The 24035-nt window shown below is 40.4% G+C and overlaps 1 protein-coding gene across 1 annotated transcript in view; it reads left to right on the top strand.

Annotated features, from left to right (window-relative positions):
- Window positions 1-4667: 4667 nt before the first annotated feature.
- APPL1 (adaptor protein, phosphotyrosine interacting with PH domain and leucine zipper 1) overlaps window positions 4668-24035 on the top strand; it is a 32402-nt gene continuing 13034 nt past the window's right edge. Inside the window, exons 1-11 of the mRNA XM_081184112.1 lie at window positions 4668-8098; window positions 14289-14387; window positions 15273-15332; window positions 16004-16075; window positions 17864-17951; window positions 18382-18423; window positions 18999-19057; window positions 20890-21036; window positions 21632-21714; window positions 21817-21975; window positions 23132-23320. Of these exons, the coding sequence (XP_081040238.1) occupies window positions 8045-8098; window positions 14289-14387; window positions 15273-15332; window positions 16004-16075; window positions 17864-17951; window positions 18382-18423; window positions 18999-19057; window positions 20890-21036; window positions 21632-21714; window positions 21817-21975; window positions 23132-23320 (1052 nt within the window). The 5' untranslated portion in view covers window positions 4668-8044. The remainder of the gene's footprint in view (window positions 8099-14288; window positions 14388-15272; window positions 15333-16003; window positions 16076-17863; window positions 17952-18381; window positions 18424-18998; window positions 19058-20889; window positions 21037-21631; window positions 21715-21816; window positions 21976-23131; window positions 23321-24035) is intronic.

Here is a 24035-nt window from a genome sequence, read left to right as displayed (position 1 = left end):
TGCTGGTTGAAAGATTGGCTACTTCTGGAGAACACTGATATTTTGGATTTGGAAGGGTTCAACAATGTATTTGGGTGGCATGCATATTTGTGGTACGACAAGGTTAAAGCTCACAAAGCTTTCAAGAACCATATTGTCAGGAAGGCAGTGTTTAATGTCTGGACAAGATATAAAGATCTACTAGAAAGTAAGACCCCAAGGTGGTTGTCACCAATGGAAGCTAAGGCTCAGAAAAGACTCAATATGGAGGCCAATTGGCCAAAATATTGGGAGATAGTAGAAAAAGATGGAGATACATGGAGATTGCAGAGTTTTGAGAAATTGAAGGATAAAGTGTGAGATTGGTTACACTACGGTCAGATTAGGGAGGTTTTTAATAAGGACAAAAAAATAGGCTTCCAGGTGGAAAAATCAAAACTAGAAACAGAACTGTTAGAACCAAAAGCTAAAGTACTTTCAAGAATGTATAATTTGCTGTTAAAATGGAATACTCAGGATGAAACGGTTAAATCAGCTATGATAAAATGGGCACAAGACATTGGCTACAACATTATGTTTGCTGACTGGGAACAGTTATGGACCACCGGTGTGAAATTTACGGCATGTAATGCCTTGAAAGAAAATATTATGAAAATGATTTACAGGTGGTACATGACCCCAGTCAAGCTTGCAAAAATATATCATTTGCCAGACAATAAGTGTTGGAAATGTAAGGAAACTGAAGGAACATTCTTTCACCTTTGGTGGGCGTGCCCAAAGGTTAAGGCCTTCTGGGAAATGATCTATAATGAACTAAAAAAGGTATTTAAATATACCTTCCCCAAGAAACCAGAGGCCTTCCTTTTGGGCATTGTCAGCCAGAGGGTGTTAAAGAAGGACAGAACTTTCTTTATGTATGCGACAACAGCTGCAAGAATACTCATTGCAAAGTATTTTTTTTTTTTATAATAATTTTTATTGCGTCTTTTTCCACATTACAGATATAACAATAACAAAAAGTAAACAAAAAAAAAAAAGAACACGAAAAGGCAAATAAAAAAAGAAAAGAAAAAAGAAGAAACAAGAACAATAAAACCAGACCATTTCATCAACTTATTTCAAATTTCTATCGAACTTCCCCACGTCTCCCCATAATGCATTCTTGACAATAAAGTTATCAGCAAGTTATTACCTTGTTTCGTGTGTTTTTTGTATTTTCAATTACTATTCAAGTTTAAATCTCTTATATTCCAATTGTTTTAAAAATCTTACAATGTTTCTTTTTTACCCATTTAAACTTTGATTCTTCCATAGATAATTCAACTTTCATAAATAATCTGCTTATATTGCTGGGGCTGACATTCCAAATCATGCGACATCTTAAGATTCATATAATTTATAATACTTTTGCAAATAGTCCTTAAATTTTTTCCAATCCTCCTCCATCGCTTCTTCTCCCAGATCTCGGATCCTTGCAGTCATCTCGGCTAATTCCATGTAGTTCATCAATTGCGTCTGCCAGTCCTCCAGTGTGGGCAAATCTTGAGTCTTCCAATGCTTAGCAATAAGAATTCTTGCTGCTGTTGTAGCATACATAAAAAAGGTTCTGTCCTTCTTTAACACCTTCTGGCCGACAATGCCCAGAAGGAAGGCCTCTGGTTTCTTAGGGAAGGTGTATTTAAACACCTTTTTTAACTCATTGTAGATCATTTCCCAGTAGGCCTTCAATCTTGGGCAGGTCCACCAAAGGTGTAAGAATGTCCCCTCAGCTTCCTTACACTTCCAACACTTGTTATCGGACAAATGGTATATCTTAGCCAGCTTGACCGGGGTCATGTACCACCTGTATACCATTTTCATAATGTTTTCTTTCAAAGCATTACATGCAGTAAACTTCATACCGGTGGTCCATAACCTCTCCCAGTCTTCTGACATGATGTTATATCCAATGTCCTGAGCCCATTTTATCATAGCTGATTTAACTGTCTCATCCTGAGTGTTCCATTTAAGCAGCAAGTTATACATTCTCGATAATAACTTGGTCTTTGGTTCTAACAGCTCTATCTCAAGTTTCGATTTTTCCACCTGGAATCCTATTTTTTTGTCTAGCTTAAAAACCTCATTAATTTGGGCATAATGTAGCCAACCTTGCACCATACTTTGTAATTTTTCGAAGCTCTGCAGCCTCCATTTACCTCCAATATTTTCTATTATTTCCCAATATTTCGGCCAGTAGGCCTCCATATTGGGTTTTTTCCGAGCTTTGGCCTCAATTGGTGATACCCACCTCGGAGTTTTGCTTTCTAATAAGTCTTTGTATTTTTTCCAGACCATAAATATTGCTTTTCTGACAATATGGTTTTTAAACATTCCATATGTTTTTGCCTTGTCATACCACAAATACGCATGCCAACCTAACGAGTTATTAAAGCCTTCCAGATCCAGGACATCAGTGTTTTCCAACAAAATCCAATCTTTCATCCAGCAGAAGGCTGCAGCTTCGTAATATAACCTTAAGTCCGGCAGGGCAAATCCCCCTCTCTCCTTTGCATCAGTTAGTATTTTAAACTTTATTCGGGGCTTTTTGCCCTGCCAGACAAATTTAGAGATATCCTTCTGCCACTTTCCAAAACATTCCACTCTGTCCACAATCTGCAAGGCCTGAAACAAAAACAACATCTTTGGCAAAACGTTCATTTTTATAGCTGCAATTCGGCCTAACAAGGATAACTTCAGTCTTGACCAAATTTCTAAATCTTTTTTAACTTCTAACCAACATTTCTCGTAATTATCTTTAAATAAATTCAGGTTCTTGGAAGAGAGATTAACCCCCAGGTATTTCACTTTTTTAACAATGTTTAGTTCTGTTTCCTTCTGAAACCCTTCTGTTTCAGTAGCTGTCAAATTTTTCCCTAACACCTTAGTTTTTTGTTTGTTCAACTTGAAACCCGCCACCCGACCAAATTTCTGTATCAGTTCCAGTACTTTTTTTGTACTAGATTCTGGCTCCTCTAATGTTAAAACCAAGTCATCTGCAAATGCTTTCAGTTTATATTGTTTCACTCCGACCCGTATTCCTTGTACCTGCCGATCCTTCCTTATCATGTTCAGCAAAACCTCCAGGACTGAAATAAACAATAAAGGGGACAGGGGGCACCCCTGGCGTGTTCCTTTTTCAATCTGGAGTTCTTCTGTCACCACATTGTTCACTATCAACTTAGCTTTTTGTTCGGAATAGATTGCTTCTATTCCGTTCTCAAACCCCCTTCCCACTCCCATCCCTTCCAAGTTTTTCTTCATAAATTTCCAAGAAATATTGTCAAAGGCTTTCTCCGCATCAATAAAAATTAACACTGCTTTAGTGTTAATATTTGTTTGTAAAAGTTCCAGAATATCAATAATATTCCTAGTGTTATCAAACAAATGTCTACCTGGGAGAAAGCCTGCTTGGTCCTTATGAATTACTTCATTTAAAACCTTCTTAAATCTATTTGCCAAAATGTCTGCAAATATTTTGTAATCCACGTTTAGGAGTGAGATGGGACGGTAATTCTTGAGTTGAGTCTTTTCAGTTTCCACTTTAGGTATCAGTGTGATGAATGCTTCTTTCCACGTATCTGGTGCCCTTCCTCCCTCCATAATCTGGTTGCAAACCTCCATTAATGGTTGTATCAAATAGTCTTTTAACGTCTTATAGTACTTGGAGGTAAGTCCATCTACTCATTGCAAAGTATTGGAAGACAGAAGATTTGCCCACTCTGGAAGAATGGCAGATGCAACTGATAGACTATATGGAATTGGCAGAAATGACTGGCAGAATACGAGACCTGGGAGAAGAGACAGTGGAAGAGGACTGGAAGAAATTCAAGGACTATCTGCAAAAGTATTGCAAATTGTATGAATGTTAGAATGATGCAGGATATAAAGGTAACATGGCATTAGTAAAATAGCGGAAAAGAGTATGAAAATAACTGAATTATAAGAACAAAGGTGAAACTTGAATAATATTATGTCAAGCTTAAATATTTAAATATTGATAACAAAGGCTAAAATTGGAGACATAATAGTTGAAAGGTACAAATTAAAACAAGATTTGAGAGAAGGTGAAGTACTGCTGAACATGATTTTGTAAATGGGAACACAGGAAAGGGAGATGTGAGGGAGTCTGAAAAGAGGGTTATGGAAATTGGGTATATGAAATTTAATTATGTTATATGTCTTTTATATGATTTTCTTGTTCTGTGTGTGCTTTTTTATTTTGGTGATGGTGTTTTTTATTGTTTTTGGGTTGTGTATGTGCACGGTGTTACATTGTTTAAAACCTTTAATAAATATTTTATTTATAAAAAAATGAAATCAAGATACGCTATATCCACAGAATTCCCCTGAGTTGGGAATAACGGTTTAGCCGCATAGGTGAATTGTGCCATTTTGTGTCACTTTTTATTTTAAAATGAATGTTAAATTATTTCTTTTTGTTCTACAGTAGTTTGTACTGAAAAGAACATTAACAATAGCTCTATAATGCTGCCATCTAGTGTTGGCAATTTATTGGTGTAAGCTTTGGGGGTAAGGTAAATTATAGAGTTATTAAAAACATTAAAGTCTCTTTAATTCCTTATTCAAAAGAAATTTAAAAAATGAGAGCTTAATTAATCTATGAATAATAAGCTTACATTATTTTGAGTTAATAATCAGTTAATATTTGCATTTATCATAGTTTGTTTTCTGAGAATGGCTTCCATGGAAGGTAAAACCAGAGAAATAAATTACTTTATGTATGGCATACTACTGAAGCCTGCTTTGCTCCTTTCAAGTCCTTTTTTGCTGCCTTGGCTTAGTATGCTGACCAAACCCATGTTTGTGGTTAAGCTCTCTCCAGACTAACCTTAGGTTACCAGATGTACCCGTTTCCCAGGGACAGTCCCTGGATTTACAAATCAATCCCCTGACAAAATCTTATCATTCCTATTGAAGTTGAAAAGTGTCCCCAGATTCATTGAAAAAAAATCTGGTAACCTTAGACTAACCACGAGCTGTAACCAAAGTCTGTCTGGTTAAGCACAAGCCTGAATTCAGAGAACACATGAAGCCAATCCTTGGCTTATTTCAGCACAGGCTTGAAAAGGACCAGGGAAAAGCAAATTAGGTATAAGCTCCAACCAAGGCACACGTCCGTGCTCAGCCAAAGTTTAGTTCAGTGTGATGTGCACAACAACCTAGGGAAATAAGAGCACTCTGTTCCGCACCAGATGGAAACCCAGCAATGAAATGTGGGAAAAGACAGCAAGCAATCTGCAGCAGTGCAAAACATGCGATAAACATGTTCGACTTTAAAAATCCAGTATGTGTACAAACTCTGCTCTTCTTTGGGAATGCATTTACAAATAAAACAGTATTTGAAAGTTTATTGTAGAATCTTTGTTATCTGTTGGACTCTTGAAGTGAGCAGTGCTCTCAAGGTGTACGGTAACTATCTAGCTATACTTGTTCCAATTTTGCCAGTGAACTGTCTGTATTTATCTTCCGTTTAGGCAAGCAGGAAGGGTGGTGAGGGGTGCAGCCTAGGATAAGGAGCCTGGGTGTAGCTAGGGAGAAGGTATGGCCTGGAAAGAGTTCTGCAGGCAGATAGAGAAGGCTGGAGGGCTCCATTTGGCCTGCCTGACCTGAGGTTCCTCACCTCTGTTGTGATTTATGTGAAGGAGGCCCCCCCAGCCTGTTGACAGGTCCTTATATGATCAGTGAAAACAGTTGGTCCTGGCAAGTATTAACTGCTCTCAGTCTTAACATGATAACTGCCATTTGTCCAGATTTTAATTTGTCTGAATTAATTTGAAGATGTATTTTAATTAATTGATGCCTGTTTTTATGTATACTGTGTTATTTGTATGATGTTAGCCGCTCTGAGCCTGGCTTCGGCTAGGGAGGGCGGGATACAAATAAAATTTATTATTATTATCATTATTATTATTAAAATGTAAAGAGTGAATGGCAGATGTAGTATGGGTAACTAATGACAGTGTCCCTTATCTTCCTAAAGATGCAGTTACTACTGCAGAAAAGTATTTTACTCTGGAATGGGTTAAAAAACATGGTTGCACCTTGAGAGTAAGTGCAAATGCAGCCTTATTATGCTTTCTGGTGGTAATGTAACTTCAGTACATTGGAATTTTGATTTATGCTTTATTTATTTCCTAAATTTTTTAAAAAGAAACATTGGACTATTTGGATGTACTATTTTGATGTATCTGGCAGCCCAGCCAGTGCCATCTCAGTATACATAAAAAGAGAGGGGAAAAGGTCAAACCAGGAAAAAACCATAATGGCCTAGGCTGCAGTTCTATACACTTACCTGGGAGTAAGAACCACTGAATTCAATACTGTAGTGCTTATTTCTGAGTAGACATTAGATTACACTGCTAGTTAATCATTTCATTAAAGGTCTTACTTTTTCTAAGTCAGTTTGTATTACACATGGTAAATATTTGATAACGGAGTAATTCTTATCATAATGACTTGGGTTTATATATACTGTATTAATGTACTGCTGCATGTATCCCAGTCTCTGAGCAATGAGACTGCTGGGATTTCTGTGCTTACCTAGGGTTCTATTTTCTTGGAATGAAGGTCAGTAGAGATTTTGGTGTCTTTAGGATATGTGGTTGCATTTACACATATATACAATTTAAGCATAAGATCAGCTCACAGCATTAACACACAAACATATCAATTCTCCATTGTTCCAGGGAAGCTCCAAGCCACAGTGCTTGGGTCCAGCACAGAGCATGACATACCTGTCTCTTCAGCATCCAGTATCAGCCAAAACTTACCCACAAAAACCTGGCTACCATTCTTCTACCTTTCAAGGTGATCTTGATTCCAAGTAGGGGCAGAGTTAACCCCACTTGTCTATATGGCAGCATGGCTACGGTAAACAGCACTATTATACTGCCTGCCATTACCTTACCAAAGGAACAGGTTCAACTGGTTTCCTCACAGAGATTCCACCCCCACATACACTGGATCACAGGTTTGAAGGGGCCCATGGGTGTCATCCAGACTGACCCTGGCAAACTCACAACAGTATTCTTAAAGTGCTCAGTAGAACTTTTAAAAACAGTACTAATATATGATCAATTCTTTTTGATTGGCCTCAGACACTTTGCTGTTGGCTAGGTAAGCATAATGTTGGATAAGCAGAGCATACTCCCTCCTCCTAATGAGTTAACCAGCTGGCAGTTATTAATACTATGGACATCATTTTCAAATCCATCTGGAATTTGCAGATCCCAGGCTCTGCATGCCTCTTAATATATTTCGACCCATTCTCCTTTCGTATCCAAAGAATAAAATAATATTGTAAAGCCAAAAAATCCACACACAAATAAAACCGTGTTTAAAAGATCCACTTAGCAACAGAGATGTGTGCTAGGCCGCAAAGCAGTAATTTTAAGAGTCGGGGCTGGGAGGGCGAAAAGGGCATCGGAAGCGGCGGCTGGGATGACACGCAACATGGCGTGCCTGTGCCATCCTTTGCCCTCGCTTCATGGAGAAGCCCCGCTGTGACCGGTGAGGAGTTGCTCCCAGGTGAGCCTCGCGCAGAGGGCGACCAGCCGCAAACCCTCTGAGGGCCACACGGGGTGGGGGAGGCAGGAAGGGCCGCCAGCCCCGGCGCAACAACCCCCGCATGAGAGGCCAGGAGAGGAGAGAGCCTATGGATCCGGATTAATAAATAAAGAGGCCGCGCGCCTCCTCCTCCTGCTGCTTCTTCGGTTCGGAGTGGCCGCCTTCTCAGCCAATGGGAAGCAGGCGGCGCGCGGTCCGCCGTATCTGAGGGAGGAGGCGGCGGCAGCGGCGGCCTTTGCAGCCGCGGCCCGCTGCGTGGAAGTGCTGGGGCGGGATTTCCTGAGCTTCCCTGTTGTGGCTGCTCGGGGAGGAGGGAAAGGGGAGGCGCCAAGCGGCGGGCGAGCGGCCGGGCGAGAGCGCGAGGGTGGAGACCCGTCAGCTGGGTGCGTCGTGAGGGGGCAGCTGGGCCGGTCCGGCCTGTGAAGATCCGTCCGCCGACATGCCTGGGATAGACAAGCTGCCCATCGAGGAGACGCTGGAGGACAGCCCCCAGGTGAGGAGGGGAAGCGGCGGGAGAGGCGGCGAGCTGAGGGCCCTCGGCGCCGCGAGGCAGGCGGGCGGGCTGGTGGCGGGCTGCGGAGCCCCATCCCTGGCAGCCACCATCCCGGAATAGTAACGCTTCGCTCCCTCCCTCCTTCCTCTCTTCTCTCCCCCCCGCGCCGTCGCCGACCGCCGCCTCACTAGCGACTCCATAGCGACAAGGAGCCTGTGCAAAAACTGTCCCGCCGAGATCTGGTCTTTCCGCTTCGCCCTCTGTAGCATCTTCTCCAAGTGACACGGAGGGTTTGCTGCACCTCGCATGCAGAAGTGCTTCTGCTAAATCTGTGGGGAAATGGTCTTCTGCGTGGGCTCAGCGTTTAGACTTGTTTGGGGACGCCCCCTTGCCCTTTTCCAAGTCGCCACGGGGCGCTTAAATGGAGTCCCAGGAAGCATAATCACGCGACTGTCTTAGGCACAAAAATAATCAAACCCAAAAGGCCTTCCCCACTCCTTTTTTTTTTAAAGTCCTTGGCTAGTGTAAAGGAAGCACTGTCTCCTTTCTCCATGTCTGGGCTGTTGGGGGTTAAATGGGGATGTTGCTTCTGTCGAGTATAAAATCTGGAGGGTACTGGGTGGGACATAAGAGCTCTTTCAGCGTTTTCTTGAGTTTTATACAGTATTGTATTCCCCCACCCCACTGAAGGTCTTTATCTCAGGTCCCACAGAGTCAAGGGAGACAGTCTAGTAAGGGCAGTAGAGCCCAGTGAAATCTGTTCCTGCCTTAAATTGCTGTGCAATTATTGAAATTGCTGCCTCAGTTTCCTCACTACACCCTTACTCCTACATTTGGTGGATTTGTTTATCAGTGACTTTGAAATTGTTTCCTTACATGTAGTGTTAGCTCAATTGCCTTGTAGGGACTCCTGTTCAAAGATTACGTTTAATAATGTACCATTGCCTTATGCACATTTTCTTTGAATTTTGTTCTCTTGTAAGTGTGATTGTTTTCAGGTACAGTTACCTTGCAGTCCACTCCTATACACAATTAAACATTCATTTTTAAAAACTGAAATATAACAAAATTCTTGTGAACCACATACTGTCTCAAGAAAACTTGACAGATGCTTGCCTGTTGATTCTCAGAAAAGTAAAGATGTGTAACAATATACAGTAATGCTTTGAAAACCTTGTTTCAACCACTGAGTTGGTATGTGACCAGATTGGAAAGAGATGATTAGCATCTTCTGTTTCTTTTGAATAATTGGCTTCATTATCTCATATGTTGCTGTGTAAGAGATGTTTTACACTTCCCGTGATCTCATCTAAACAAGCTTTCAGAGTAGTGCTTTGCAGTCTCCTGTTTATGGTCTTGGCCACAGCAATAACATTAGTGTGCAAATGTTGTACGATAGATGCAACTTTGTTAGATTGAGAGAGTTTTTATACTAAGTAAGAGATGGACTACATATAAAATATGGAATTGATCTAGACCTAGTCTAGATATTCATTAAATCTAGAAGATACTTCTACCTCATCTACCTCATCTTAAAATCCCTTCCAGAATTATAGAAATTTAAAAAGAGGGGTTATTTAGTTAAGGGTTAGTCAACATACTGCACTCCAGATATTGTTGCACTACGTCTCCCACCATCGCTGTAGACATACTTGCTGGTGATGATGGGAGTTCTAGCCCAACAATATCTGGAGGGCACAATGTTTGCTACCCCTGCTTTAGTTCATCATGCATCAATAAGATGGATGGTGATTTTCCCCTAATGATGTAAATGGGCAAGAATTAAAGTATAAACTGTTTCAAAAAAGGATTCTCTAGAGACCAGAGGCATCCAAGTTGCTGCTAGCTTGATTAACAAACAACAATCAGACCTTGAAGCACAACAGATTTTAGGGGTACTATGCATAATTTCCTATATCTTAATGAAGTTGTTTTCAAACTGTGTTCTGGGGTTCCTCAAAAACTTAAGGATGCTTCATTCAGAAAATCAGCAATGTGGGCAAGTGCGCTCATTACTAGCAGTCTCCTTACAAAGCTACCCCTAGGGCCCATTTGAGAACTAAAAATTACTGAGGTCCACCAATCACAAAATTGTGCTGCAGAGGATGGATAGATGCAGAAATTGGCACCATCTGCTGACAATTACTAACATCCAAAAATCATTGTGCTTGTGGAATGACTTCATTGAGTGCAATGAACTTCTCCAAACTGGTATGGAGGGTTGGAGGAAGCCCCAAAGCAAATTTAGGGGTCCTTCCTCCTCTGAATGAGGGAGCTGCTGCTGCTAGCATCTGGCCAACCAAAAGTCTACTGTACAATCAGGGGGTGGGTTGTAGCATTGAGGCAGGACCAGAAAGTGGGCTGCAGGCCACTGTCGGTCCTTGAACCAGTTTGAGGAATGCTGCTCTACAACTCTCAGCTACAGTTTGACATATTCTGGGAATTTGGAATGTATTTTCAGTGTGGTGATATAGACCTGGACAGTGTTACTCCTGAATCAACAGTGCATGCTACTGATGCTTCAATACCCTCTGCAATGTACAAGAATTCCTTTACAGAAGTTCCTCATCAAACTAGCATAAACAGGTTTCCCTGAAAGTAGTAAGCTTTGCCATAACTCAAAGATCCATCATGCAAGCAGACAAAAACATTAAGCAAAGTTCTCAAGCTTGAGCATTCAACTGATAAAGTGTAAGCATAGGATTGTACTGTTGGCATCACAGGAATTTGTACCTATACAGGGTCATTTATCACAACCTCATTTTCTTATTCTAAATTTTTGCATCTGCAAAGTGTGAAGTTTCATTCCCTTGCTTTGCATAGCATAAGGACTCTTTCTACAGAAAAAAAATTCTCTTCCAGAGTCCAAAGGGGCCTTTGAGAGCATATCCATTAGTACACACCCCTATATAAGATAACTGAAGTTTGTTACACATACACTTTAACTTCACACTGACACAGCCTGTTTGAAGTCTATTATGAAAAGTTATTTGTCTCATTTAACCAGCAATGGAAGCTCTGTTGAATTGCAGAACTGGATCAACTCTGAAAGGTTGGCGGCAACGCACACTGAACAAACTGTGGCCTACTTAAATTCACTGCTTAAGCAAAATTTGACTCATAGTGTTCCTGACTCTTATCCACAATGCTACGCCAGTCTAGAACATTAATAAGTTTTTACACACATTATATTTTATCAGAAGCTACTATTTTAATAGGTTTACTTCCTTTTGGAGAAGAAAATATACATTCTATTAAAAATTCATTTTGACTCAACTTTTGGAGGCATGTGATTGCACATAAATTATAAAATGAATAGATAAGGCTATAATCCCAATATCTGTCAAAATTATTTTCCACTGAGCTCATTTGTTGATGAACATGCATAAGATAAGGATGGAGAGATCATTTAACATGCCAGTATTATAGTAATAATAATATAAATAAATAAATAAATTTATACCCCGCCCACCTGGCTGGGTTTCCCCAGCCACTATGGTTGGCTTCCAACAAAGATTACAAAATACAATAGTCCTTCAGATATTAAAAGCTTCCCTAAGCAGGGCTGCCTTCAGATGTCTTCTAAAAGTCTGGTGGTAGTTTTTTTTCTCTTTGACATTTGGTGGGAGGGTGTTCCACAGGGCGGGCGCTACTACCGAGAAGGCCCTCTGCCTAGTTCCCTGTAACTTCGCTTCTCCCAGTGAGGGAACCGCCAGAAAGCCCTTGGCGCTGGACTTCAGTGTCTGGGCAGAACAACGGGGGTGGAGACGCTCCTTCAGGTATAGTATTGTTACCATGTTAGGACAAAAACCACTGTACTCAAATTGCAGCATAAAGGCTGTTCTACTTCTCCAGAGGTGCAGCATTTAAACAGTTCCACAAATAAAAACATAAATATTTAAAATGGTGTTTTCCCAATCAAGTAAAAATTCATATAGCTGAATAATAAAAGATGAGCTAAAAATGTAGTGTCCTTTCTGGCACCAAAAGAACAGCAAGTTTGATGTTAGGCAAGTGTCCATGGTAAGCTGATTAGTAGTTTACAAGCACACCTAGGTAGTGTTTGTCATTCCAATTTAAATCCCAAAGTAAATAGAGATGGGTGGTGGCTCCAGTTTTAATGTCTACACTTCTAAATAGCTCATCGTCAGCAATACAAAAAGTAGGACATACGTTATAGGTGTTGGCATATGAAATAGATTTCATGCAGCCTTTGGAATCCATAATGATCTATGATGGACATAAGAAAATAGCAGGCCAGTGGGGGAGAACTTGTCGCCCTCCAGATGTTGCTGGACTACAGCTATCATTCCTGACCATGGACACAGCCAAGGGGGAGCAGCGGGGCATATGCCCCCCTAGAGCAAGTAAATCAATACAAATACTTAACTAACTGAGGTTCTGCCCCCACTAATATCAAGCCTGCCCACTAAAATAAATCCTGGCTACATCCATGTCCCTGATCATTGTTCATGTTGGCTTGAGCTGATGAGTCCAACAACATGGAGGACTGTAGCTTCCCTATTCCTGCTCCATCCCTCCCTTTTTCAAACAGCTGCTCAATGATCTGTGGTCACAGAGTATGCACGGTTGTTAATAGGTCTGCACCATAGGGTTTAAAGTTTTTTGTGCTTCTGCAAACATAAAGGTTAAATGGTTGTTTTGGCTATTTAAGGGTCAGCGCTTGACTATGATCACATTCATGTACTTGAGGCACATGCCTTCCCCCAATGAATCTTGGGAACTGTAGTTTACCCTAACAGCTACAATTCCCCGCACCCTCAACAAATTATAGTTCCCACAGTTGTTTGGGGGAAGAAGCTATGTGTTTTAAATGTAAAATGTGGATGTGACCTATGAGTTTGTTAATAGGACATAGGATATAGAATAAATGATTTTATTCCCCCCTCCCAAAAAGAAGTAAATACAGAAGTTTATGCTCTTTGAAACTTGAGATTTATGGGACATCTTAAATTGAACCAGAAGCTGTAAAGTTAGTCTTTCCCTCTCCCCCTCTGTGTTTGTTTGTGTGTGTATGTGTGTATTACATAGACCAGAAACTATATATTCCAGTACAGTGGTACCTCTAGTTACGAACTTAATTCGTTCTGGAGGTCCATTCTTAACCTGAAACTGTTCTTAGAGGCGTGCTTTCGCTAATGGGGCCTCTTGCTGCCGCTGCGCCGCCAGCACACGATTTCCGTTCTCATCCTGGGGCAAAGTTCTCAACTCAAGGTAACTCTTCCAGGCTAGCGGAGTTTGTAACCTGAAGCGTTTGTAACCTGAGGCATTTGTACTTGGTCTTCATTAGCAGCTAGGTGGCTGGAAAGCTCACAAGGAGGACATGCTGGAAATGGCTGTGCCCATTGTTTGTCATCAGGTTCCCCTAACTGGAAGCATAAGTTGTCTTCAAAGACACGAGTTCAAGTTCTTGTTATTACAGCATGTAGCCATCGATGAACCTATTATCCATAATTCTAGATTCAGGTAGGTAGCCGTGTTGGTCTGACACAGTCAAAATATATATAAAAAGTTTGTCCAGTAGCACCTTAAAGGTAAAGGTAAAGGTACCCCTGCCCGTACGGGCCAGTCGTGTCCAACTCTAGGGTTGTGTGCTCATCTCACTTAAGAGGCTGGGAGCCAGCGCTGTCCGAAGACACTTCCGGGTCATGTGGCCAGCGTGACGAAGCTGCAGCTGGCGAGCCAGCACCAGCGCAGCACACGGAAACGCCATTTATACCTTCCTGCTATAAAGCGGTACCTATTTATCTACTTGCACTTAGGGGTGCTTTCGAACTGCTAGGTGGGCAGGAGCTGGGACCGAACGACGGGAGCTCACCCCGCCGCGGGAATTCGAACCGCCGACCTTACGATCGGCAAGTCCTAGGTGCTGAGGTTTTACCCACAGTGCCACCCGCGTCCCTTAGAGACCAACTAAATTTGTTCTTGGTATAAGCTTTCGTGTTCATGCACACTTCTTCAGATAGTGTATCTGTATCTGAAGAAGTGTATCTGAAGAAGTGTGGTAGTGTCTTAGGAGGTCTTTCTGCTTCATGACTGCTAGACGCATGTCAAATGCCTAGTAGCAATACGTTTTATTCCAATATGGTTTGAGTCCCTGGAAACTAAAATGTAGCTACTACACTATAATTTTAATGTTAATGTTATGAATGTACATTGTTATTTTTAGACACGTTCCTTGCTGGGTGTATTTGAAGAAGATGCTGCAGCCATTTCCAGATATATTAGCCAGCTGTATCAAGCCATGCACCGAATTTATGATGCACAGGTAGGGTGATTATTGCAGAATGCATATGTTAGCTACTCTTGAGTTAGCTCTCCAAAATAGTGTGTTTTATATTTTCTATATTCTATATGTGTCTTTGCTTCTTTTTTTCTTTCTATTCTTTCCCTTTCTGTCCATTACTTCACACTCCAACTACTAACTGCCTTGTACCGACATTCCATGTGAATATGTGTCTTTTCTTTGGTTTTTATTTGCTTATTTTTTCAGCTGCTGTTGTCCTCCTGGTTAACTTGTTCACCTGCTCTGGAGCACTATCCAGCTGCTCCTTTCAGAGTTCTGAGGCTGCTCCCAAAGCTATGATAACTGCCTTCCTGAACTCCACTCTCCCTCTTCCCTCTCTCCCCACCACCACAGCACATATGAGCTCATGCATGCACACCGAATTATTACTATTTAACTGCCCCCTTTGTGGGTGTAGTTTTTAATATATGTATACTTCTACATAACTTGTCGTTTCCCCAGGGATGCAGCAAGCTTCCTTCTCATTTGTTGGGTTTTCTTCCAAACTGATTGGCAGGGGGCTAATCTTGCTGTTAGAGAGAATGATACTGCCTTTTGTTTTGAATGATGGTCCCTTTTACATTGGCTTAACAGCAATCTAAGTGTGATCATGTATTGTTGGTTTAACTTAGAAATGCCTGGTATCCGCAGCTTCTGGTTCAAAAGTGTGAAATTTATGATATGACAAAAAAGATCTTCTTTTTTTTACTTAATAGCTAAGCACCACCTTACCATGGTTAAATAATCCAGAAGGTTGCATCCAGAGTGGCTCTTTGCAGTTGTGTGGTGTTTTTATGAAATCTACAGTATATTTTCATTATCAGTGCAAAGTAGGAAATATTTCTTGTCTTTTTCCCCCTTAACCAGAATGAATTAAGTGCAGCAACACATTTGACTTCAAAGCTTCTAAAGGAATATGAGAAACAGGTATGAATGAACATATTTGGGTTATGTTCTTAGAACTCTACAATTCTATGTTACAATCTGAAGATTGCTAGCCTCTTATACTGGGTCAGCTTATGTTCATTTAATGCAGGGCGGGGAATTGGTGGTCCTTGGTTGTTGTTGGACTCCCACCTTCCATCAGCCCCAGCCAGTCTGGCCAGTGAAAATCAGAACTGTAGTTCAGCAACACACATTCACTACCTCAGCTTTAAAAGTAGCCAGTCATGTGGGAATTAAGGAGGTGAAGTGTTTCCTGTTTCTTTATTTCTGTGCCAGGCAGGGAAAGCTCCATTTGCTTAATTTCTTCATGTCATTCTTACTGTTAAAAACACAGAACCTGACTAGTAAAGAAACAGCATCCAAGTTAAAACCACCACGAATAAGCAAACTTAACATTTCAGTTTTAGAACAACATAGGCATTCTACTAACATCAGCTAACTTGTCTTTTTGTCAGGTATGTTCATTCAAAAAAGTTCCACAAATGCATTTTTTCTTGGCCTATAATCAGCCAGGAATTTCCATTCTTTGAGCATATCAGTGCTATTAGATACCAGCATATTTTGCTAAAGCTTTGGAGTGTTGTTCTAAATCTTTATAAGAAAAGTAAACGGAGGTTAACTTCTGAGTAAAATATGTGTTTTTGTTTTGGTAGCGCTTTCCCTTGGGAGGTGATGATGAAGTTATGAATTCTACACTGCAGCAATTTGCAAAAGTGATAGATGAGGTAAGTTTGTATGTTTGCTGTTCTTTTTTAGATTCACATTTGTCTATGTATTTACAAATCATAGTGATGGTTTGCAATAGTCCAATTCATACTGAGCCTTTTATGTAAAACTGGTGACTCTTCCCCTTTTCTGATGCTTTCAACGAAGAGTCTCAGTAGAATGCCTTAAATTAGGAAGGGCCTGTTTTGCTTCTAAAGCAACAGAGCATGCATTTCTTTAAGTTCATTTAAGAGTAACGTCCTACTTGTTATTCATGGTTAGTGCTATAATTGTACCAGAGGGCCTTGTTTAGGATTGGTACCCCATTGTGCTAAGTGGCGTAGTTCCTGATAAATTGAAAGAAGTCAAGTTTAATAGTTATGTTCTTTTGGTGACAGCATTTCATGGCTGAAGAAATTGGTCTTTAACTGTTGAAGAGACAGGTGACTGTTAGAGAAAGCTTTTAGCCTATGTTAAATGTTACTTTAATCTCCAGAATGTAAGTCTCAAATGAGGTAAAGGTAAAGGGACCCCTGACCATTAGGTCCAGTCGCGGATGACTCTGGGGTTGTGGCGCTCATCTTGCTTTACTGGCAGAGGGAGCCAGCGTACAGCTTCCGGGTCATGTGGCCAGCATGACTAAGCCGCTTCTGGCGAACCAGAGCAGTGCACGGAAACTCCGTTTACCTTCCCGCCAGAGCAGTACCTATTTATCTACTTGCACTTTGACATGCTTTCAAACTGCTAGGTTGACAGGAGCCGGGACCGAGCAACGGGAGCTCACCCCGTCGCGGGGATTCGAACCGCCGACCTTCGGATCGGCAGGCCTCCTTGTGCTTTATATCTCCCTATACTATAGTTTTGTAGGTGTGATGATATAGTTTGCATGGCTACCCACAGGTGGCCATGCCAACTTCAGTGCAACAAGAGAGCAGCAGGCAAACAAATGAGCAAGTGTGGGCGGGGGGTGGAGAGCCAGCCTAGGTGAGCTGCTGAGGAAGAAGAGATGCTTAATGTGTTGGGGGGGGGGAGCACTTCAGGGATAAATTTTCCAAACCACTATTTGAAGCACGTCTCACCGTTCTTTAAGTGCTGCTCCAGGAATCTGAGGATGCTTCATAGAATGCTTCAGCAAATCACTCTTTCATGCACCCTATCTCCATTAAACACATAACAACCTGTGAGGGAAGAACTGTTTGAGCAGGATGTGAAAGAAGCAGGCTGGGATTTGGTGTGGAATGAGTGGGGGAGTTTGGTCAGGTGTTAGGGAAGGGACATTGGCCAGGTGCGAGAGATTGGTGGGGTTGGGGAGGGGGAAATAATTAGATCCTTGATTGCTGTACAAAATTCATAAGGCAGTCCCTGTCCAAATGACCCTGCTACCTAACTTACACAAATACCATGAATAACCACTTTGAAGTTTTTACAATCAATTGACAACCAAATTTTAGGAAACAAACAAATAAACTAAAACCTGTTAAAGGTCGAAAGAATAGGACAGACTTTATGAAGGAAAAGAGTTGTAAGGACCACCCTGTGCATATCTGTTCAGAGAGTTCAGTGGCACTTGCTTCCAGATAAGGGTGTACAAACTGGGGTGGCTGTACGTAACTTTAATTGGCATTACTGGAATGTTGATGTGCTTAATTTTGGCTGGATTGTGCCCTCTTTGTCTGTTTTTAATGAAGACTTGTAAGTTATGTTCAGTTGAAACTTGATGTTTGCGTTAGTTGAAGTATTTGTGAAACAGGAGAAATCTCTATCTGTAGATAAAATTGTGTACCTTTGTGGTTTCCCCCTCTCCTTAGCTCAGTTCTTGTCATGCAGTACTATCAACTCAATTAGCTGATGCCATGATGTTTCCCATTACCCAGTTCAAGGAAAGAGATCTAAAAGGTACGGTAGTTACTGTCACAAATGATGTAGAGAAGTTGATCATGCTTCAGTTCACATAATTTGAATTTATAACATACTCTGGTTTCAGTAAACAGAACTCCAGTATTATATTTTAAATAATTTGAAAATTACTATTCATTGTAGTTTTTTGGTCTTCAGAGTCACTTTTGAGTAGAAAAGTAGGCTAATTTAAAAAGAAAATAGGCAGTACTCAATGCCTATTAGACAGTTAGAAATGTAAGGCTGAACCCTTATGCACATTTACTTGGATCTTTTTTTCAGAAATAGTTGCAGAATTGGTGTTCTGTACTGAATGTTCCGTTGTCCAATTATAAAACCCTGAATCAAGTCTTTTTCTATATTTTATAGTACAGTTAGCAAAATTGCATTGATATTATGTGCTTCCTTAAATAAAATGCATTCATTTCAGAGATTCTGACTTTGAAAGAAGTTTTTCAGATCTCAAGCAATGGTAAGTATACCTTAAATGTTAATTCTCTGGCACTTCTATAATGTTATGACGTATGGCTGAACTCTTGAAAATAGTGAGGCTTTACAGATGTTGTGCAGAGCTTTGAGAGGAGTGAAGCATTAACATAGTCTCCATTTCTAGCTTCAGTGGTTTGTTTTGCTAATTTGTTGGCTGAAGTAGGTATCTTTTAATTTGAAAGACATAGTTATTTTAAACACAGTGGATGGGAGGAAACTTTTTACAGGTTGGTAAGCCCTTGACATTCAGTTTGCTAGCAAACTCTTACCATAATAATATCTCAAAAGCTATTAAAATACTTCTGGAATAACTAAACGCATGGGGGAAAATCTTAGTAGCTATTTTGTATTACAGTATCCTACTATGGCATTTCATAATTTAAACAATTCTGTTGTGGGTAGTGTAACATAACTTCTATGAAGAGAAGCTTGTTTTATCCTTAAATTAAGCACTTACAGTATCATTGAATTGTAGAGTTGGAAGGGACCCTGAGGGTCCCTTAAACTTAAATTGTTTTGTAGCTGCTACTCAAATGCAGTGTAAACTTCATTTTGCAGATCATGATACTGCCATCACCAGATATAGTCGACTGTCAAAAAAAAGAGAAAATGAGAAGGTTTGAGAAATTTTCAATACAGCACTTAGATTTCATGTTATAGAATGGCTACAAAATCTGGTAATTCTTAAATGATGCACATGCTTAATTATATTAACTGTTACACACCTCCAGCAGTTCAGATAGTCTTGTATAGAAAATATATATTGTGCCATTGTAAATATGGTGTCATGTGGGATTTTTCTTTGAAATTACGTAGTTCAATACAGCAGAATGGGGAGAAGGCATTAGTTCTTTTTTTAAAACATGAGGTGTTTATATTTTAAATCTCCAGAGCTTAATGCCTGTTAACTACAACCTGGCCATGAATAAGGAAGCTGATTTGCTGTTGCAGAGATCTGGTTGGGTGGAACAACTCCAAATTACCCTCTCCTGGGTAATTTGGTGCAGCACCAGCATAGATTGAAAGGTAGAGGAAGCGGGTATTGCATCTATCAAAATGTCATCTCTTTTACAGGAAGCTAGTGTGCTTGAGTGCTAAATTTGAGGGTTGATATTTAGTGCTGGACCAAAGAGACAAAAAAAGGCATCCTCTAGGTATACCACCCACCAATAGTTTCCTGTCAAAGCTGGCTGAGGTGGTCTCAAAGGTGGTGTTGGAGAATCCACAGACAGTTGTACTGAGGACTTCAGCATCCATACTGAGGATGTCTTCTTAGGTCCAGCTCAGGAATTCATGGCCTCCATGGCAACCATGGGGCTATGTCATAAGAGCATAAGAGCAGCCTGCTGGATCAGGCCAGTGGTCCATCTAGTCCAGCATCCTGTTCAGGGAAGCTTTTAATGTTTGATGGGTTACTGTATTTTAGTATTTTGTTGGAAGCCGCCCAGAGTGGCTGGGAAAGCCCAGCCAGATGGGCCGGTTATTATTATATTCATACAGTGGCCCAGTTGCTGGTGATCGTTGATCTGGGCTTTGCCACACAGTGGACCTATCTGGTTCTGTGATTGGGGTGGTTGTCCTTAATACTTTCTCATGGATGGACTGTTTCCTAGTATCGTTTTACTTGACACCCAATTCCCCTCCATAGGTATGAGGGGACTGATTAGTATGATCTACCCCTAGAGGCTTATTAAATCTCATGAGTTCCTGAATTTGCTGGGGAATTTTCTGTTTGATGCTCCTGCTGAGGCCCTGGTTTTGCTGTGGAATGGTGAGGTGGAGAGGAGAGGCAGTTGGCAGGATTGCTCTTAAACACCTCTCACTCCAGAGCCTAAATTGTGCCTTGGTTTTCTACTGAGCTTTTGATGATGAAGCAGATCAGAAGAGAGCTGGTGCATATGTCCTAAAGTGAAGCCTATCTAACACTATATGCTGCCAGGCCTAGTTTAAGGTGCTGATGTTAACATACAAAGCTCTGCACAACTTGGCTCCTACGTACTTGATGCAACATCTTTACCCATATCAGTCGTCCTGAGCTCTGAGATTGGCTGAAGGAGCCCTTCTTGTCTCATTGGCGAGTGTTGCTTGCTGTATGTGGAGGTTACACTGGGCCTTCTTGGTGGTTGTGCCTGATTCTGGGCACTAGTTCTCCCTTGAGGCACAGGTGGCCACATCCTTGATGGGCTACTTAGAACATTCTTGTTCTCTGAGGTTTTGGAAGGATTTGGTTAAGCTTGCTTTGGATCTTGGGATTGGCTTTATTGCTCTGTTGATCTTCATTTATTATTTTAATTGATTTATGGTTTGTGTAACTATATAGGACAGTGTTTGTGAACATAGCATGTTAATAATAAAATAAAAAGAGTTGTTAATTAATAAATGTCATGTAAAACAATTCTTTTATTGGCACAATACACTGCCTTGAGTCAGAAATTCTGTTTCTCCTCAGGTCAAGTATGAGGTTACAGAAGATGTATATACTTCCCGGAAGAAACAACATCAGACCATGATGCATTATTTCTGTGCATTAAATACTCTGCAGTATAAGAAGAAAATTGCTATGTTGGAACCCTTGTTAGGATACATGCAAGCTCAGGTGAATGTCTGTGAAATAAGATGCATACATAAAATTATTCTGGTTAAAGAATAAGTGTACTTGGGATTTATGTCTAGGCGTGCTAGTGTTATAGGAGTGTTTTTGATGCTTAATACAATTTAAAAATATTAAAACCTCAAAAATAAATATGCCAGTTGCATGAAAATTCAGTACATGAGGAAATAGGACTGCCTTGTGCTACCATTTGCATTTAGTATCGGCAGAACAAGTCCTTGAGTGTGACGGGTGAGGTGTGGGGAGACTCCCAACATGCAAATAAATTGTGGAGACTGAATCTGTCTAAGCTTTTTGAGGAGATAAAGGCATATATAAACAGAAGTTAAAACACTGTACAGTCTGTATAGTTCTTCCTCCTTGTAATTAGTGGGGATTATTCTTTTAGTTAGGAGAAATTGTGAATATAGTCTTACAGGGGTTGTGTTTTTCTCAGTTTTCTCTTTAATCATATAGTGTGACTGATTATCCTGCTCTGCGTCTGTAGCTATATTTTTGTTTCTTTAAAAATACAATCTTAATTTCCATTATATACACCTAAATATTAATTGTTAAATGATTTGATTCTCCTTTCTAAAAGATAAGCTTCTTTAAGATGGGCTCAGAAAATCTTTCTGAACAACTGGAAGAATTTTTAACAAATATTGGGACAAGTGTTCAGGAGTAAGTTAACTTTTTTCTTTTAAAATGAATGGTTTAACGTCTTTTTCTTTTTTAAAAAATACTTATTACAGTTAAACTAAAGCATTTGCCCAATTTGTTTAGTGTTCGTAGGGAAATGGACCATGACGTAGAGACTATGCAGCAGACTATAGGAGACTTGGAGGCAGCCAGTGACCCATTGTACCTGCCAGATCCTGATCCTACAAAATTTCCTGTCCAGCGGCACCTTACTCGGAAAGCTGGTTATCTTAATGCAAGAAAGTAAGAATCAATTTCCTCTGTCTTTGTATGAATTGCAACAGCCTAAGCTAGTTTGTAGGACCTGAATTATTGCTATGTGCATTTAAAAATAGGAGTATTTCCTGTGTCTTCCAAATATTTGAAATGGTTTAAGTTTCTAATCTTTCCCCTAACACTGTGTTGAATAAACTATTTTGAAATGACATGCTTACATTTCATGGCAAGTGATGTAGAAAATTTAATAGAAGAATTTGCAAAAAGAACTTTTGAAATCAAATATTTTTAAAGAACTATGCTAGAATGCCAGTAAATGCTTAGATTACAAAGTTGAAATGCAATGTGTATGCTTTTGTCTTAATGTGGTAGAGACTTTTTATGTTCTTTATTTGCAGTTTTATAAGCAGCTTCACAAACTAAAGGTATTAAAGCAGTGTACAATAAGATAAGATACAAAAGATTACAGAGTTGGAAAACTGAACACCAATAAAATCATTTATTATAATTAATTCATTAATATTCCATAACATGACTGGGCCACACTTCAGGGAAAGCATTCTTGGAAAAAAATCTATTAGTGCCCTAAATACCAAGATGCTTGGTGCTTATCTAATTTCAGGTAACTTATTCCAGAGGGCTGGAGCTGCAACACTAGAAGCCTGGTTTCTAGTACATACTAAGTGCATCTCTGGAGCATGTGGCACACTCATCAGTGGCCCATTCCAGGAGTACAGTTGCTGGGCAGGGAAATATGGGGTCAGCCAGTCTCCTTGGCGACCTGGTCCCAAGTTGAGAACTTTAAATGCTAAAAGCAAAACCTTGAATCAACAACCTACCTGCTGCTTTCTGTATCAGCTGCAGCTTCCAGACTAAGCCCAAGGGAACCCCTACATAGAGTGTATTGCATTGTAATAATCCAGCATTGAGGCTACCAGTGCCAGAACCACAGTGGCACAGCTATATCAGTCCAGGAATGACCAAAACTGTCTTATCAACCAGAGCTGATAAAAGGCACTTGACTGATAAAATAGCTGCCACGCACACTCTTGTTAGATTGGAAAGTGATGATACGAACTTTACACCAGGCCTTGGATTTGTGAAAGCTCTTCTGTGTGGAGATGCCTGCCTATGCTCGCCTCCAGCTAGTAAAATATTAAGTTAATCTCTTTTCTTATTTCAGTAAAACGGGGCTGGTGTCTTCCAGCTGGGACAGACAATTTTACTTCACTCAGGGTGGAAACCTAATGAGTCAGGCAAGAGGTGATGTAGCTGGAGGACTTGTTATGGATATAGACAACTGTTCAGTAATGGCTGTGGATTGTGAAGACCGAAGATACTGCTTTCAGATAACCTCTTTTGATGGCAAAAAGTTTGTATTTTGTTTCTTTTGTTTTAACTAATGCAGCTGTTAGAGAGAAAATTGAAAGCACTTTGGGTTTGAGGGGGGAATTATTAAAAAGAGAATGTGTGGGTAGAAGGGAGGGAGGCTTCATTTTTTGTCCATCAGATTGGAGAAAATGGCAGGCATGTAAAACTTCTAGTAAAATCCAAATTTTTGATATGAAATCAGATCAGTTGATCAGGACTTGATATCATTCTGTGTGCTGAAATTTTAAGTAAATTTTGTAGTCCAAAAAAATGAGAGGATGTGCTGTATTCAATCTTTACTTGGAGTAGGCTCATTAAAACAAATGTTTATATTGGGTATATTACCATTTTAGATTCTTAGTTAATATTATTTTGGTTTATCTAGCCCTAGATTATATTCTACTGAACTCTTCATTATCTGCTGCTTGCCTGCCTGCCACCTCTGTTCTTTTACTGAGAGGACAGTATTGCACAACCCCAGGCAGGGCCAAATTCTTGTTATAACAGACACCTCAAGATTGCTGACTTTTACCACTCTTGTATCAGTGAGTGGCTGTCTCAGTTGCTTAGCTCATGGACGCAGCTGGATATGTGCTATTCACCCCTGGGACTTGGTAAGCCCCATGGCACATAGATAAACTTTCCAAATGTGAAAAATACACCTGGAGTGTATTTTATCTGGAGTGTTTTATCTATAGTTTAGAAAGCAGCAAAGT

The sequence above is a fragment of the Podarcis bocagei genome, assembly GCF_964188305.1.
Source record: "Podarcis bocagei genome assembly, chromosome: 2".
Lineage (NCBI taxonomy): Eukaryota > Metazoa > Chordata > Lepidosauria > Squamata > Lacertidae > Podarcis > Podarcis bocagei.
The sequence above is the reverse complement of the archived record's forward strand: the minus strand, read 5'-3'. Positions and strand labels throughout refer to the sequence as shown.